The 18,801-nt window shown below is 34.2% G+C and overlaps 1 protein-coding gene across 1 annotated transcript in view; it reads right to left on the reverse strand.

Annotated features, from left to right (window-relative positions):
* DIAPH3 (diaphanous related formin 3) overlaps positions 1-18,801 on the reverse strand; it is a 335,408-nt gene that overhangs the window by 249,934 nt on the left and 66,673 nt on the right. Inside the window, exons 12-13 of the mRNA XM_036755144.1 lie at positions 3,595-3,690; positions 1,013-1,107 (exon numbers count right to left, since the gene is read on the reverse strand). Of these exons, the coding sequence (XP_036611039.1) occupies positions 1,013-1,107; positions 3,595-3,690 (191 nt within the window). The remainder of the gene's footprint in view (positions 1-1,012; positions 1,108-3,594; positions 3,691-18,801) is intronic.

The following is an 18,801-nucleotide window of genomic DNA, read 5'->3' on the forward strand; positions in this document are numbered from 1 at the left end:
TTAATACTATTTTTTAATTCATTCAATCAATGAAACACACTCCCAACTGGACATCCTACTTCAAGTCTCTATCTAATTCAAGTCAACTTTCAAACAGCTGCTAAAGTAATTTTCCTAAAGTGTAGATTTGACAATGATATCTTCTTGCTTAAATACAAAACAAAAAAACAACCCTCCTTTGGTTACTTATTGCCTACAGAATCAAATATAAGCTCTTCTATGTGGCATTTTCAACTTCCCAAACATTTTAAGTATTACTCCCATTCATGCATTCAATGGTTCTTTCTTGCCTCTTTACTGCTCCTTACAAATGACAACGTTTCTCCCATCTCTGTGCCTTTGTATCTATCCTTTATCTATACCTATCTCCTTCAAGAATCAGTTCAACTGTGTTCTCCTTACGTCCCCCTTCAATATGAATCACACAGTTACCAATGTCCTTCCCTAAAAATTAACATGATTTAATTTGTATATTTTATAAATGCAGACACATATATACATACACATATATATGTGCATGTTGTCTCCAAGAGAATATAAACTCCTAAAGGGCAGGAATTGTTATGCTTTTGTCTTTTGATGCCTTTTAGGCATTTAATAAATTCTTATTTATTGATTTAGACACTTTTTAAAAACAACTTTGAAGAGTCAATTTAGTTTTTCTGAACTCTCCACTCAACAATTCAATTCTACTAAGAAAGTAAATGTTACTGTACAAATATCGTAGGCATTATTAATAGAATTTTTAAAAATAACGTTAAGATTGCAAATAACAATCACCTAAAAGAATATGGGCACCAAATAGAATGGATGGATTGATGAATAAAATGTTGTCTAATATAAAATGTAGTGCAAATAAACTCGAGGGCCAAATATATATCTAAACAATGGATAGTGATACATCAAGGTAGGGTTTCCAGTAAAGACAATTTTAACTGAATAAAAAAAATTATATTTAATGAAAGTCCACATTAATAAATTAGTATAAAAACTTATCTTTCAGTTTGTTTACCTGAATCATAGACTCTGCCAATTGTGTTTCATCTACTTCCAATATCATTATTTTTATTTCTTCATAAGGTACACGAAAAGAACCCAGAAATATTGCTGGAAAAGATGGAATAGATAATGAACAAAAAAATGAAGGAGCAAATAAAAATAATGAATGAGAAAAAAAAAGTCTATTATTTTGAATTTGTCAAAAAGATACCATGTCAAACATAAGAATCTGGCAAATTTGATAGAATTACAAGATGATAGCTCTTTCTGATCACTTGTTTTGGGTCTTTTCAGTTCTGGGACTTAACACTAAAATCCATATGCTCTTAATTATTTTCCTGTGTAGACTCTTGCAAAATTGCATTTAAGTTTGCATATAGCCTATCACAAAAACAGTGGAACAATTTTAATGTGACAAAGATTTGATGCATTATAAATCCATCTGAATAATGAGATTTGATGCATTTTTAATATCATAAAATAAGATTTTAATCACACTAAAATTTATTACATAGTTCTACAAAAAATTTTAAGGTTTCTTCATAATCTAAAGTTTTTCTAAAAATAAAAACCCATCAACTTATTAAGCAGATCCTGTAAAAAAGATCACAGAACCACAAAAGGGACCTTCGGGGCCCTCAAGTCCTCAAGAAATTCTTATTTTTGAGATGAAAATTAAGACTCAGAGATAGGTACTTTCCCAAGGATATGTAGGTAATAATTGAATGATGAGGATTTGAATCTAGGTCCTCTAACTCCACATTCAGTACTGCTTCCTTATGCATTCACACCAATAAAAAAAGTACAAATATTCTTCATTTGCCAAGTATCTTAAATTAAACATTTGACAATGCTGAATTTTTTGTGTCTTATTATCCCTTCACTGACCATCAATTTTTCAAATTTTACAATCAATTTTCATGGAATTTATTTTTAGAGGTAGGAAACATATTATTGCTATTTCCCTCAACCCTAAATATATTATACATGTTAAATAAAACCACTTTGATGTGTACTTGATAATACAAGAATCACAATGAATATTAGTTATTGCATGTTTTCACCCATTCATCCACTCTTTCTGTAATATAATCATGACTTCACTATCTATTAAGACAACCTGTATAGTTCTTCCACCCTCTTATTCCTTACTTTTATCTTCTTCCACAGGAAGTTGTCACTATTCCCTGTTTTCTGTGAGGCTCTTCTACTCACAACTCCTAATCCACTGTAATATTTTTACATAGTAAGCCAAAAAGCCTAAGTCATTCCATGGTTCTTCCATGTAATAAACAAATAAGCTTTATGACAGCTAATTTCCTTATTGCCAAGGGGCTTTATTATAGATTATTTTATTTCATTCAGGGGCTGTGTTCGAAAAGGCTGATGTTACTAGAAACCAAAATTCAACATAGATAAGGCTTTATCATATATGTAAATGTCAATGGTTCTATAATTGGCACAAATATGGTAATCCTATAAGCAGTTAGTAAAGTTTAAAATTCATGATTTTCTTCTTAAATCTTAAGCTTCTGAAAAAATGGAATCTTATCCTCAAACTTCCTTATTGTGCACTGCTAAAGGTATTTCTTTATATTTTTGACCATTTTCTTTTAAAAAAAGACTTCTAAAGTCAATCTATTAAAAATATTTAGAGTTCTGAAGATTATACAGAATTGGAATTTTTTTTAGAGGTAAGAATTTCAAAATGTACTTTCATCATTCTGTACTCTCCTTCCCTAGGGCCTTTATATTGTAAGAGAAGAATAAAAGCAATGCAAATTGATTTGTTGAATAAGCAAAATAATCATTTGCTGGGAATAAAACAATACAGAAACAATTATATACAAAAACACCCCTCTTCGTGCTCTATGTCATGTCACACAAGTTACAAATTCAATGAAATCTAAGCAATGTAATGAAATATGAGATTTGTTAAAAGGAGAAATATTACTTTCCCCTCTACCTTTAGCCCTTACTACGCAGGCTGGGTTGGCAAAATTTCACTGTATAGCTACTGTTCCTTTGAAATGTAGGTTTTTAGAAATAAAGGATAAAGATATTTGACCTCTTGCCCATCAGTATTTCATTAAAAAGTCCATTCATCTTTCTGCTTTAGCACTATAATTATGGCTAATATATTGAAACTCAATTTTTCCCAATAAAAACTTTGAAGCTTTTAGAGGGAAAAACAGAAATTATTTTGTCATGCATTTTTAATTTTCGTTACTATCCCTCTCTTCTTTAACTATGAGTAATGTTTAGAAGTTTAACTCACTATCAAAAATAAGTCTTAAAAATACTGTAATTCTTTTACCCTATATTTGGTCATCATGTGCTCCAAGAATGTATACTAGAGACGAATACCTTTTCTGGAAGAAGTAAACTTAATTTCATTCTTTAAATCCTCCCTTACCATTCCTTAGGTTCAAGAATTTAACCACTTAAATTGCCCTGAGACAAAAATAGTATTTTTGAAATACACTGTGTAAACCTACATTGAAGAAATTTACAACAGGATCTAAGGAAAAAAGAAGGTAGCGAAGCAGACACACTATTTGTCACTCAACTAATATGAGAAGATTGTTAACTTACAAAGGTTCTGGGCAATTTTGGAATCCAGAACTTTCAGTTCTTTAATTCGCTTCTTTATTGTTCTCTTCTCTGCAAAATCTTCCTCTTCCCTTTTCTCTGAAAATGGAAGATAAGTACTATAAACACATATTCAGTTACTCTCTTTAGGGTCAGGTCATAGTCATTCCAGGAATACTTTTGCCATGGAAAGTCACACATATACATGTATAAACATATGTACATATGGATACATGTAAATCATATATAGAAGAACAAAGCAATATTTACTCTAAGGATACAAGGACATTTGTAGCCAACTCAGTAGAAATATACAAGAAGAGCAGAATTTAAAAATCTAATTTATCTCCTAAATGCATTTTTATAATGTTTTTACTGTCCCTTCCTTTCACATATGGAAGTAATAAAGATTTGGAGATCAAATCCACTATCAAAAATAAATCTTCAAAATATCTTTATTCTTTTCCCTTACATTTGATATACATCAAAAACTGTACATTAGACATACTGATCTAAATCAAAATCAATACATTTTCCAACTTCATAATGCATGATATTCCATTCTGGAATACTGCATGAAAGATTTCTAAAAGTTTTTAAACTTAGAACCAATTTCTTCAACTTCAATTCCCTCCTCCCTCATCAAAATACAATACAGGTAGATGATTATCACAAAGAAGGCTGGTAAGAAAGAAAGAGGACAGGTTGTAAAGAGTTTTAAATGACAAAGCAGATGGAATATAAAACTAATGAGAATGAAATTAATTAATAAGAATAAGTAAATTCTTAATAAATCAAAGATTGCTTGTGATATCACATAAATCTGATGAACTTGTAGTTAATGCAATAATAAAGATTTCTAGGCCAAATGTGTCATATTAATCTATTGCAATAGAAATTTATTAATGACATATTGTAAAAACAGTAATGAATTGACACAATGCTATCATAGATACCAAATCAACCAACCATTATATGTAAAAGGGTAAAAAAACAAATAAATGAAATAGGTAAATATAAGATCTATAAAATTGATAGATAATAATTTCAGAGGGGAAGGCATCAATAATTGAGAGAAGTTAGAAAGTCCTCCAAAGCAATGGGATTTGAGTTAAATATTGAAAGAAGCCAGAACAGCTCAGCGTCAGAGGTGAGAAAAGAAACTATTTCCAAGCATGAGAGACCACCAGTACAAAGGCAAAAAAAGGAGAGGTGGAATGTCAGTTATGAGGAACTGCAAGTAGGACAGTGTGTAGAGAAGAGACACACTTTGAAATTTGTCTCCTTTCTCTGATTCATCCTTTAGACAAATACCCAAACCATCTTCCTAAAGTACTAGTATAAACATGACATTTCCCTTCTCCAAAATCCTTAGTAACTATTGTGAGTAGCATAGAAAGCTAAAACAACTCCACTTTGTAGTTCCTTTATCATGTTCCTGACCCTGTTTGTACTGCAGCTTCCTCGTCCTTCCACCTGCCCCCCTACCCCTACCATCTCCAACCTTTCTTACTGCTGAAGCAACAAGGGCAGTCCTACTGATTATGACAGGCAAGGTTATAAGCTTAGCTATCCTTATGAAAAGTTTTCCTGTTACTAACCCAACAACAAGTCTGAATAGAATATTCCCTATTCCTGCCCTGCAAGCCACTAACAACAGCCCTGTCCAATTCGGTGGTACCCCATACTCAACTCACTTCTTACCTAAATTAAAACTTATATAAGTGTTGTTCTTTTGTTCCTTTGGGGATTCTCCTGTGCACTGGTGAACTCTGGTTTGAGTTTGGTTTTGGGTGTGGTACTGGTAATGATTTTTTGTGGCACTGACAACTTTATCCACAGTTATTATTCCTACAGCAGGTGAATGGATTCCCAGGCAATGGACCCATGGAATTCCAGGGGTCAGGACCTGTAAATGCCACAGGCTCTTGAGCTTGAGATACGCCTTAATGGTCAGAGCTAAGAACCTCGTCAATACTTGTACTCAGGCATGTGAGAACTGGCCATGCTGCCCTGATCTGCAAGTGGCAATCCCCTATCTGATCAACTGGGTGATTTGGTCTGGTCTGGTCTGATTTGGTTTGGTTCTAAGCTAAAAACCAGTTGCTCTGGATTAAATGGAAGAGACTTTGCCAGCAAGCTCTTTTCTGTGTCTATCGTGTCTTTGCTCTGGTTTAATGTTTGTATTTCTATAATACCCAGTATGTTGTCAGCATTGTCTATGTTTTGTGTCTTGGTAAATCCAACTGACTTTTTCCCGTGGTCATATCAAAGGAAAAAAAGGTATAAAAAGAGTGAAAACTTTTCTGTAGAACTTCCAAAGACTTCAAAGGGAAAATCTCCCTCTCCTCTCCTCCCTTCTTCTCTCCAAGAACGTCTCTTCTGGCAGGACCATTAGGAGGGTATACTTTAGTCATTATATGAGGAATACAAAACCCTCATAGACTCTAAAAGAAGGAGATGAGCACACAAGACTGACACTTTAAATCTTTGGCAGTAGACTAACTGAAAGTAGCAGGTACTACAATGTGAAGTACAGGTATTAAATGGCTCTTGGGAAAATTGAGATTCTGCATGATACCATTTGTAAAAATAGATCTAGATGTGACTGAATTTATTTGAGTTTCATTTTAAGTGAGATGTATTGTCCTATTAGGATAACTGTCATCTTTGACCCTTAATAAGTAAAGATACATAATATGTGCAATCAAGGCAAGATGTATAGAAACTGAGAGAATTCAATTAAAAGGTATAATTGGATGAAAATTACTGTATATTAGTCTCAAATGCAATCAGTACAGAATGTCAAAAATGATAAAATGAATAGTGATTTTCTATGTAAGTTAATTTGGAGATGTATTCAACTAAATTGATGTCATTTGATTGGCAATAACTTTTGTTTCTTGTTTTAAGTCCATAATGCAATTTATTTATTACTGGGTTTCTAAATTTTTCTGTGTTGTGAATTTTGGAAAAGCACAATATAAAAAATCCTGTTAAAAGGATGATTCAATTGTATCATAAAATCATTCAACTCTTTTAGATATGGATGCTGAGAAATTATTAATTAAGGCATTAGGGGCTGTTTTCATAATATTAAAACCTATCAAGTATTTAATTGGGTATATTTTCAAAGGAAGGAATAATAATTGCTTACAGCGTGGGAAAAGGAAAGAAAAAAAATACAACCGTGTAAAATCACCTTATTTGGAAACTGCTCAGGTTCCTTGGAACCTTCTACTTGGGCAAGATCACAAAATCTTATCAGCCCTTTTAAAGAACTTACTAATGTTGTGAAACTCTAAAATAATGAATTGCTGTACAGAGAAAATGGGATCCCCTCCTTCAATCACAAACACTCCTCACTAAAAGTGGAGGGGGGAATTTACAAGGCTGAATATAATACAGAAGTGATTTAATGATAATTTATGATTATGAAAATTGTGAAATAATAAATGGAAGTAATCAGTGTTTTTCTGGGATTTGAGTGAACTATCATATATTCATTATCTATGTGAAATTCCAGAATGTAATTATTTTCTTAATTTATAATAATTGATTTTTATACGAGGATGAGTTTAAACTCAAAGAAGAAAGAAGGAAGAAGAGAGGAAGGAAGGAGAAGGAAATGAAGGAAGAAAGGAAAGGAGGAGGAAAAGAAGAGGGAAGAAGAAGGGAGAGGAGGAGAAGGAAGAGAAAGATGTTAAGTGATATTTTCTGAAAGGTCTAATAAACTTTTTATTGCTAAATATTATTGTTTAACGTTATTAAAATAACTTTATCTAGCCCTAACCTGTGGTTAGTGAAACTTGCTATTTGAGGTAAAATTTCTTAGGACTGTAATTTGATATTGTTCTGAGTTTTGAATCAGGTACAAATCAATGATCATGAAGCCAGTAATCTACCATTCAAGGGAAGTGTCATGAACTGCTCAAAGGGAGTGTGATCTGAGAACTGCAGCAAGTAGGTATCTTTGGGGAAAGTTGAGGGGATAACTTTCTGTAAGTGAAGGTAGGAATCTCTTGACTCAGTTTCCCCATTGTGTTATTTCCCTTTTGAACAGCAATGTTTCCCACCTGGTTAATCTTGAGCCTGGCTAAGATACCTAGTTAACAGTGTGGAACTTTGCTGTACGGTTAGTTGTTCCAAAAGGCTAACTATAACTTTTACCTAAAATCAAATAGAGTTAAGGCTGTTTTATCCTATCATACCTATAATTAAATCACTCTGTGCCCTTAGGCTTAGGCCTGGAGGGCCAGTTTTGATGTTGTTTCAATCATGTTTCTCCATCCTTTCATAACAAATCTTTCTAATGATGGCAGGTAAAAGCATAAAAAAAAATGTATGATGAATATTGTTGTTGCAGTACTCCATCACCTCTGACATACTATAAGGCAATACAAGTATATGGCACTTTATTGCATAGCATACTTTGATATTCTTTCTATATCTCTGTTATTTATAAGGTTAGCTCTAAAAAGTCTAAACAAGTTTTCACCACATGAACTAATCACTGAAAAGCCAATTTAATTTTGTTCAGTTTTAATAAATTATACTAAATCATAACTAGCAGGCATTAGCAACATTACCTAGGCACTCCCCACAAGTGACCTGGAAACGAGATGGTCAAGGAAATAACTCTACCAAGCTTCCCTGATCCATCCACAGACACGTGAAGATTATGGACACTGCCTCTTTTTGTGATGGCAAAGAATTGGAAATCAAAGGGATGCCCATCAACTGGGGAATGGCTAAACAAATTGTGGTATATGAATGTAATGGAATACTATTGTGCTATAAGAAATGAGGAACAGACGAATTTCATTATAACCTAGAAAGACATATGAACTGATGCTGGGCGAGGGGAGCAGAACCAAGAGATTTATATGCAATTACAGACACACATTATCTGTAAGGACTAACTTTGACAGACTTGATTCCTCTCATCAGTGCAAGGTTCAAAGACAGCTCCAAAAGACTCATGATAGAAAAGCTATCCACATCCAGAGAAGGAATTACGGAGTCTGAATGCAGATGGAGGCAAAATGATTGTTCTCTTTTTCTTCCCTCCTTTTTTGGTTTCATTTCTCCTTTCTCATGACTCATCCCATTGGTTACAATTCTTCTTTACAACTGGACTATTATATAAATAAGCTCAATATGAAGGTATATGTAGAACCTACATTGGATTACATGCCATCTTGGGGGTGAGGGGCAATGAGAGGGAGGGAAAGAAAATTTGGAACCCAAAAACTTGTGGAACTGAATGTTGTAAACTAAAAATAAAAAATAAATTTATTTAAAAAAAGATTATGGACACTGTCAAAGAACTTGACACCCCTATAACTATAGCTATATTGGATCTCTTTATTCATCTTATCGTAATTTTTCTTGTTTTATAAGTTGTGTGTATCCTACAGATCCATTACCTATTCCATAAGCTGCTTATCACTTCTGCAGGGACTGATACACATTTAGAAATTGTTTTTTTTAAATGTGAGACTATTTTTAATCTCAAATGGGGGAACTGTGAATAGCAAAGAAAGCTAAAGCAATTCCAGTTTGTTTGAAGTTCCTTTATGTTGGCACTGATCTTGTTTGTATTGCAGCAGCTCTATCCCACCCAATCCCCATCCCTCCTACCTGAGACCTTCTTTACTGCTGAAGCAGCAAGGACAATCCTGTCTTTCAGGCTGGCCAAGATTACAAGAGATTGCCAACCTTAAGAAGAGCTATTATTGGTACTAGCCCAAAATCCGACTTGTCCAATCAAAGGCCACTGCATCCTTTATTCCTACCCTGCAAGCCCCCAGCAACAGCTCTGTCCAATCTTAAGGAAATCCACACCCAATTCACCTCTACCTAAATTTAAACCTACATAAGCTTTGCTCTTTTGTTCCTTCAGGGAGTCTCCATCTCTGCACAAGCAAACTCAATAAACTCTCATTAGTTCCTAAATTTGGGGTTCATTTTGGGTTTAGTATTGGTTCTGGTTCTGGTTTGTTGCAGCACCAACAAGTTTACCTTACTTAAGACCAATATATTAAAATACATTTTCTATCTACTGGCATCCAAAACCCTCTATAATCTCAATTGAACCTCCCTTTCCAGATTACTTTAAGATTATGACTTTTCAGAAACTATTTTCCAATGAAAATGAACTACTATTTGATCTCTGGACTCAATACATTCCCCAGCTCCCTGCAGTTCATGCAAACCATCCTTGATACCTTCAATGGATACAACTCTCTAAATTCTGCAATAACAACCCTGTTCTTCCTTCAAGGATCAGCTCAGGATTTATCTCTTTTGCAAAGTTTTTTTCTGTTGTTTTATCTTTCTACTTAACAGTTTCTCTTCTACCTCAACTTGGCCTGCAAAAAATACGTAAGAGATCTCTCTTTTGCCTTTATTCCCCTCTGTCTTGTACTATACTTAACTATATGTCTTTTGAACAAACAAGGAAAGTATAAGCATGTGGAGGACAGGGACTATGTCATTTTTCCATCTTTATATCAGTAAGTCAATAAATATTTTTTAAGTATTTACTATGTGCTATAGTCCTTACACAATGCTAAGCATTACAGAGACAAAGAAAAAGCAAAAATAGTTTTGGTCTTAAAAGAATTCACATTCTAACTGTATACAAATAGGCATACACAAGATACATGAAAACTTGTTGTTTTTTGATGAAAGCCAGGAATTCTAAGAGACAAAGGGCAGGAAGGGGAGAATAGAAGCATGGAGGACAACTAGTGAAAAGGCACAGAGATCTTAGATAAAGCATCCTATGAAAGGAACAGGCAGCAAGTAGACATATACCAGTATGGCTAGACCACAGGGTTCCTGGAGGAGGCTAAGGTGAAAGAATCCTAGTTAAAAAAAAAAGTAGGGGAGACAGACTGTGAGAAGTTTTAAATGACACACTAGTTCATTTTTGGAATAAATAAGAAGGGTTTATTTAGTACATGGATGGCCCCTAGCAGAATCTTCTAAATAGTAAATTCTTAGTAAATATGTTAGCTGAATTGAATACTGCTGTTCTTCCAGATTTACTACTGAAAACTAGGGTCACTTTTTCATGTAGACAAGATATACTACGTGAAAACAAATGTCATCACTGTACTATTTATTGAGGCAACAGAAAAGAGTGCTCTATGAATGCAGGAGATCAATTTACCCTTCTGTTTTCTTTGATAATGACTTACAGGATAATCTAGCTGAGCTGGATCTCTAAGAAACTTCATTGCAGGATAATGGTGTCCTCAGTTGCACTGAAATGCCCTCCTTTTGGGGTGATGCTACCTAAAATCTAGATCACCAACTTTCAGAAAAGTAACACGGTGAACATAATCAGTGCTCCCTCATAAAGAAACTGTATGGCCTTAAGTCATCTTTATTTTCACAGACTTGTGCTTTGGAGAAATAATGACTTTCTAGAAATAGTAGTTGATGGGTTTTTAAATCTATTTAGTCATGTATTTATTCAACAAATAAGTGTAAGTCACTGTGTTGGCTTTTGTTTTCTTGAATTTAAATCAGTATCTTCATTTTAACTCTTAAGAATTTAAAATTTCATTCTTAACATACAGATTTTAACCTTTATAATAATTAAAGCAAAAAATTACTAAAATTAGAGACTTCCTTGCTGTAGGGTTTTTAATAACTCACATCTCATTCACACTACCAGCAACACAATTATGCTCTTCTACAAATTGAAGGTTAATTATATTATTATTGATAATAATAATCAAAAACAAAACCAGGGTTCTAAGATTTACAAAGTAGTATATACATTCCCTCATTTGATTCTCACAATAATCCTATAAGATAAGCGCTTCAGATATTATGCTCCTTTTCTGGGTGACGAAATTCATACTTAAATAAGTTAAGTGACTTGCCCAAAGTCATATAATTAAAAAGCATCTGATGCAGGATTCATTTCAAGATCTTCTAAACTTCAAATCCATACATCTAAACTACTGAGATGCCCTCTCAGTTCACAGATCTTGGATAGACCAGGTATTGATGATGGAATGTTCCCGAATAAAATAGGAGGAGAGCGTGAACTGGCTTGTCTTTGGGAAATTTCACAGTACTTTTAATAAAACCTAAGTTTCTCCAAGTCTAACCTTTTTTTAACACCAACAATCTTCAAGTGATGCTATAAAATTGTGAAGCTTAGAATACCAGCTTCTATTGAACTAACCGGTGGTTTATTTCCTTTCCTTTCCTTTATGGTCCACTTAAGTGGCAATGGAAGAATACAAGGTAGGCTTCAGCATGTTGCAGTCTTTACTCTCTCTAATCTCTTTACTCTCCTTTTATACAAGTGTCAAAACCATCTTTCTGAAAATGTCATTTACTGGTCAAAAAATTATACGGGCTTCTTGCGTATAGCAGAAAACACAAATTCTTAAGTCATGCATTTAAGAAATCTTCACAATATAGTACTAATCTATCTTTCTTTCCAGACTGAATTTACTCTGTAACCACTCTTAAGGGCAGTCTATACTTCCACTTATTCTATGTTCTTCCTAAATGAACTGCTAAAAGCTGTCCAGATTTCTCCTCCTACCTTACTATAACTGTCCACGTCTGGGGCACATCCAACCATGCTCAGCAATTTAAAGGGCATTTATTAAGTACCTGTAATGTGTGAGGCACTATACACAGTGCTGGCAAGACAAAAACAAAAAAGTAAATAACCCCTGACGTCAAAAAGTTTAAATGCTCTTGGGGAGGAGAGAAGAACATAACATTTCCATAGATTAGTAAATAAGAAAGAATTTGAGAAAAGAAAAAATACTAGCCACTGGGAGAATTGTGAAAAGGCTCAGGTAGGAGATGGAACCTTGAAGGAAGCTAGGGATTCTAAGACATAGAATGAAGGGGTGAGTGAATTCCAATAATGGAGCACAGCTTGTTCAAGGTTGAAAGAAAACTGAAGGTCAAGTTCCAGGAATAGCTTGAAGGTTAGTTTGTTATAGTTCGTTAGTAGTTATAATGAACAAAGTAGAGTAAGACAACAGGAGGCTGGAGGTAGGTAAGAGTAGGTGGGATTCAACTTATAGAGGGTTTAAAATGTTAGACAAGCATGCTTTACATCCTAGAGAAAAAGATGTATGACTTTGGTATTATTAACCTCAATTCTTTCTATAATTTCCATGTGCATGCACCCGCAAGCATGTACACTCCTGAAAATGATCATTTCATATTTTTTTTCTGTCACCTTGTCTTGTCTCTCTTTTACCTTTGTCAAATCCTACTTTGTATCATGTATGTATGTTATATATGTTCCCTGTTAGTTTAAATTGTATCTTTTATGTTTTACATGCATGTACCCCTAAGATCAGCTACAGCACATTGCACATATTAGGTACATAAAAATAATAACTGAATTGAGTTACCTTGTGAGGTTAAGTGATAATGGTATTATGGGCATTATTATTTCTATTTTATAAACTTGCAAACTGAATCCCAGAAAGCTTAGGTGATCTGCCCCCAGTCAATCCATTTGAACCAATTTCTCTGCCAATTCTAAGTCCAGAACTTTTTTATTTAACTACACAATAATGTATCTCAATACCTACCTGTCTATTAAGAAAGGTCTAAAGAAAAGAAAGACTAAAGGCAGTTAGGAGACTATGGTAGCTAACTAGGCATAGAGCCTAGAATAAGAGCCTGATTTTGAGTAGAAATAAATACTTAATCATTCATTTCTAAATACCATTAAATCATTCATTCTAGCAATATTCTTACAAGGTATGATGGATTTTTTTTTAATCATTGCATTTTTTTTTTAAATCACTTCTCAAACAAGGACTCACTTATAGTATACAACTGCAATTCAGTGATAAGAATAGGAAGAGAACACATCTGACTATCAGTCCAGCCCCTTGGTATCGCATCCTTTCTAATGCCAGTACAAATGTAACAATTACTTTTTCCCTAAAAGGCTGAATCTTCTAGAGTTGGGATCACATAATCTCATCCAGTCTTAGGTTTACCTTGGTATTAGAGACAGGTGCTTAATCTTGCTTTTTAGATACGCTACAAGAAAGCAATGCTCCAAAATTTAGCAAAGAGAAGAGGAATTCTATTCTGAAATGGTTGTGATCCTTGGCAGAGCATCTATTTGCACCATAAGGTCTTACTGTTAAGAACAGAGTCAAAGGTAAGAAAAATTTCTGTTGTCAAAGGTCATGACATGAAAAAAATTAACTACATTTTTCCTTTTCTCATAGTAAAATTTTTTTTAAAATACCGGCAAAATGACTAGCAAGAAAATCTTATCAAAATGCTTTCTTTAAAATGATAGTTAACTAATGTACAAATTATACTTATGTGGTTGCAATTCACTGTTCATATGATAGTTTCATAATAGCTTAGTCTATCCAATTTGTTTTCAGCTAAATTCTGAACACATAAATTGAAAATACAACCATTCAAGGATAAACCTGATTTTAAAAGAGTCTAGTGAGAATAAAATCATTTTTTGCGTAGTTCTGAATTTGAAAACTAAGTCAACAACCAAATGTCACCAACACTTGTGATTGCTCTGGCTAAGAGTCATCCAATCAGACAGTGAATTAAATTTGAATTACATCCATAATATGCAGATTTTTAATTCATAACCACTTCAACAGTTCTATAACATGTTGCTACGCTGGATAAAATTAATTTTTAAAATTGTTATATATTCGCAACCATTCATTCTTTGTCCACTACATTTTAGGCATACTTATAAAATGCAAAATGCATTTGGTCAAACAGCACTTCTTTAAGATTTGGATAAAAGCAGAGAAAACTACCTAGAGTACAGAATAATCATGTGATTAGTAAACGCAGAGATCTAAGTGAAAAAACATCCACTTAAACTGGGACAGAAAGATATCTAATATCAGTACAGCATGTGCTTATTTGATACTTATTTTTCTCTCGTTCTTACTGTCTTTGAGATTTTAGTTTTACATAGGACAGCCTCAAAATGAAGAACTTTATATTAAATATTTAGAATATAATAAATGGGTGACATCAGGATCCAAGAGAGTCTCTAATTTGCATGGAACAAGTCTGCTTCAGTAAGATAACTTTATGTCTTTTCCATCACTTGATAGCTTTGTAGGATTCATTTTCCCCCAAAGCATATGCTGATTGCATTGCATAGAGTATGAAATAAAAAAAAAATCTCCATTTTATAACACGAGTATCCCCTTCCCGTTTTTTAAAAAGATAATGATGAGATGATCATTTTTCTCTTTTCCCCAAAAAACAGGCATATTACAATTAAAACCTGAAGACACAAGGAGAGAGAAGTGGTATCCCATATCTGCTGCCTAACAAACCTTTGGAGGAAAGCTATTGTATAAGTTACAGACTATACTAGAATTCAGTTGCAGTGAATTCCAGTAAGTAAAAGGTATTTTAGCCATGTGTATCAGACTGACTACATATTCTGTATGGGTTTTTTTCTTTAAACTGACTACATTTTTGCATTTTTTCCTGTTCTTGTTTTGGAAGTTTTCACTGAGAAATCCAGAGAATAAAGAATGAGTAAAAGGTTAGAAAGCTGGAGACAAAAGATAAAGAATCCCACAACCCAGTGTTAATTCACAGCTGGCTATGTAAATTAAACTAAACTCAATTCCCTCTACCAGACTGTTCCACTCTCAGTTCTCTTTTAAAAGCAAGGGAATACAATATCACATATTTTTGGAAAATCTCACTGTTCTTTAGAAAAAAGATTAAAAAATGCAAACCTCATCTGCTTACTCTTCAGGAAGTTAGTAAAGAACAGTACTGGAAAGTCTCCTACAGTTAAAAAGGACAACAGTAATATGCTTAAAAGAGGAAACCAGCATCACTCTCTGACAACTTCCTGGTGATGGAGCAGTCATAAAAGAAATAATTGGCTATATGATATCAGATCAAGCATACATGTCCAAAACTGAAATCATTATCCTTTCCCTCAAACTCCTCACCCCTTTTCCAAACTTCCCTATTACTGTCCATCCTTCCAGTCACCCAGGCTCCAATCCTCAACTCTTTACTCTTTTTAAACTGCACCCCCCCCCATATCCAATATGCTACCAAGTCCTGTTGATTTTGCCTTTGTCACATCACTCAGATACACCCTTTTCTCTCCTCTGACACTACCCTCCCTCATCACCTCACACCTGGACTAATGCAACAGTTTACTGGTTGGTTTCCCCGCCTCAAGTCTCTCCTCTCACTCCAGTCCATCTTCCCCTCAACTGTCAAAATGATCTTCCTAAAGTACATGTCTGGCCACTTTACCACCCCCACCCCCAACCCTGTGCTCAAATTCCAGTGTATCTCTATTACCTTCAGGTCTAGATATAAAATCTTTCATTTGGCATTCAAACCTTTTCATAACCTGGCCTCTTCTTAACTCTCCAATCTTCTTACACCTTATATCCCTCCAATATGTACTTGGTGATCTGGGGACACTAGCTTCCTTGCTGTTCCTTAAGTGAAACACTTCATCTCCTGATCCTGAGCATTTTCACTGCCTATTCCTACCGTGCCTGGAATGCTCTCCTTCATTTCTGCCTCCTACCTTCCTTAAAGTCTCCGCTAAAATAACAACTTCTACAGGAAGCCTTTCCTGATTCCCCTTAATTCTAATGTCTTCCTTCTTTTGATTTTTCCCAATAGATCCTTCCATAGCTTGTCTGCACAGTTTTTTGCATGTTGTCTTCCCCAACAGACTATGGGCTCCTTAAGAACAAAGATTCTCCTTTACCTTTCTTCATATCCCCGGTACTTAGCAGCATGCATGGAACACAGTTGAGTGCTTGATAAATGTTTATTTACTGACTGATTTAAAAGAATGAACCCAAGGGAGAACCTCGGAACTACTGAGTATCATTTCCATAACCAGAAAGTTCTAAGAGTCTGTAATAGTATGGAGAAAACCAATTTACAATCAAGCATAATGTATCAAGGAAAAGGCAAACACGATTCTCTAGGGAAATCATGCCCCACTAATATCTTTGGACAAGGTTGTTTAAAAAAAAACTATTGTTTTAATTACTATTGTATCAGGAGATATTTCAGAGATAAAGAAAATCTTTAAAGAGAGGAAATGTGGAAAAAAAAACCCAAAACTTCTCTGGATGAATAAATGTTTTTCCCCCATTTTTTCCAATTAAACACTTATCTCATTTCCTCCACCTCCACCACCACCACCACCAAAACAACCACCACCACCACCGCCCAAGAAAAAAAAATAAACAAATAAAATTAAAGCCCATGTAATATAGTCAAACAAAACAAACTCCTATATTGGCCAAAACAAAAATTTATGTCTCATGTCACGCATTTACCCATCACCTCTCTGTCATCAGGGTCCCTGAAATGAATGTTGATCATTTATTGGATCAGAGTTCTTAAATATTTCAGAACTGTTTATTTTTACAATATTGATGTCACAAGATAAATCGTTCTCATAATTCTGCTCACTTCACTCTGTATGAGTTCACACAAATCTAAGTTTCTCTGAAAACTCCTTTTTTACCATCTTCTTTCTTGTAGCACAATGGCATTGCATTTATTCAGGCATTCGCCAAATGATGGACAGTCCCTTTGTGTCTAGTTCTTCACTACACAAAAAAATTATAAATATTCATATATAGATGAGAACTGTTCTCCTTTTTTTGATCTCTCTGGAGTACAGACCTAGTAATGGAATTTCTGGACCAAACACACAATTTAATGAGTATGATATATTTCACATTCTAAAAAGCTTTGTATAAAAGTTTTTATGTTACTACTGTACCAGCAGACTACTTTGTTGGAGAGCAAGAAAATCTTTAAAGGAAGGAAACATGAAAAAATGACATCTTTCTGGATGGATAAATGAGAGAACAATGAATGGTCACTCAAAATATCATTTCTGAAATGGATGTTATGAGAAATTCAAACTAATTCTACTTTAATAGGTGATTCGATATTATATTGATTTCATATTGTTATTGATTCTGTATTTGCTTAAGTCCTCTTTAAAGGTCCATTAGTTAAGTTTAGGAATTCAGCTTTCCCCTCTGAGCTAATCTAAAGATCGGCCTGACCATGAGCTACTGTAAATAAAAGGGAAGGATTGTCATCTTCTATACTACTGGCCCTTAGGTAAATACCAAGACATCTGATATCATCTCTAAGTCCTGAAGCTAGCTCTAAGAGATATAGCTCTATCCTTGCCAGTCCTTGTACAATTAAAGGAGTTTTTATTTATTCTGAGGAGACAGCAAAAATGGTAGTTTGGATCCCCTAGCAAAGATTACAAGATGTAGATGGGTCCCTTAAAATATTGTCAGAGAAGGGCAGTGATTAGCCTTATGTGAATACCACCCCACCTTTTTTAGTATAGCCAATTGTAATGTTCCTGCCCCAACTCTGCAACCTATCACTTTTTCTCCTTACCTACCAAGACCCCTCCTCTGTAATGCATCAATAAAGAGGGTCCCCCTCCTTCTCATTGAGGTCACTGACTTTACTGAGTTTGTTTGTCTGACCCACTTTGTTAATAGTGATAGGCATCACTGTTAATAAATTTATTTTGCTCATTGCCCTGTACCTCAGTTAACCTTTATTAACTTTATTTGCCAGAGTCATTTTACATTTTTAAAATAATTAAAAGAAACAATACAATTTTTACATGACATCAAATTTTTCCAAAAGATAGAATGTCAAGAGTTGTTCATTGCAAGCTAAATACAATTTTATTTGATAACTGATATGATATAATATATATCATATGATGATATCTGAACTATATAAATAGGTGAAGAAGTGAAAAGATATCATGATATTCTAGCTCCTGTCCCCCTATCTGTGCACTAGCCTGGAACGCTCTCTCTCCTCAACTCTATGTCTTAGTTTCCCTGGTTTCCTTCAAGATTCAGCTCCAGTCTCACTTTCTGCAAGAGGCCTTTCCAAGTCCCCTTCCCTACTGGTGCTTTCATGTCTGAGATAACTTTCTGCCTACTCTGTATGTATCATGTATGTACCTGGTTATTTATGTTAATTCCTCCATTAAAATATATGTTTCAAAAAGGCAGGAATGTAAAGCAATCTAGTCAATAAAATATTGAATTAATGAGTACAGCTAACATAACAGTAAGCATTTTGACAAGTGACTAAAAACAATAATTTAAAAACGAGTGAAGGTAGTTCAAGATAAAT

This window comes from Trichosurus vulpecula, chromosome 4 (genome assembly GCF_011100635.1).
Source record: "Trichosurus vulpecula isolate mTriVul1 chromosome 4, mTriVul1.pri, whole genome shotgun sequence".
NCBI lineage: Eukaryota > Metazoa > Chordata > Mammalia > Diprotodontia > Phalangeridae > Trichosurus > Trichosurus vulpecula.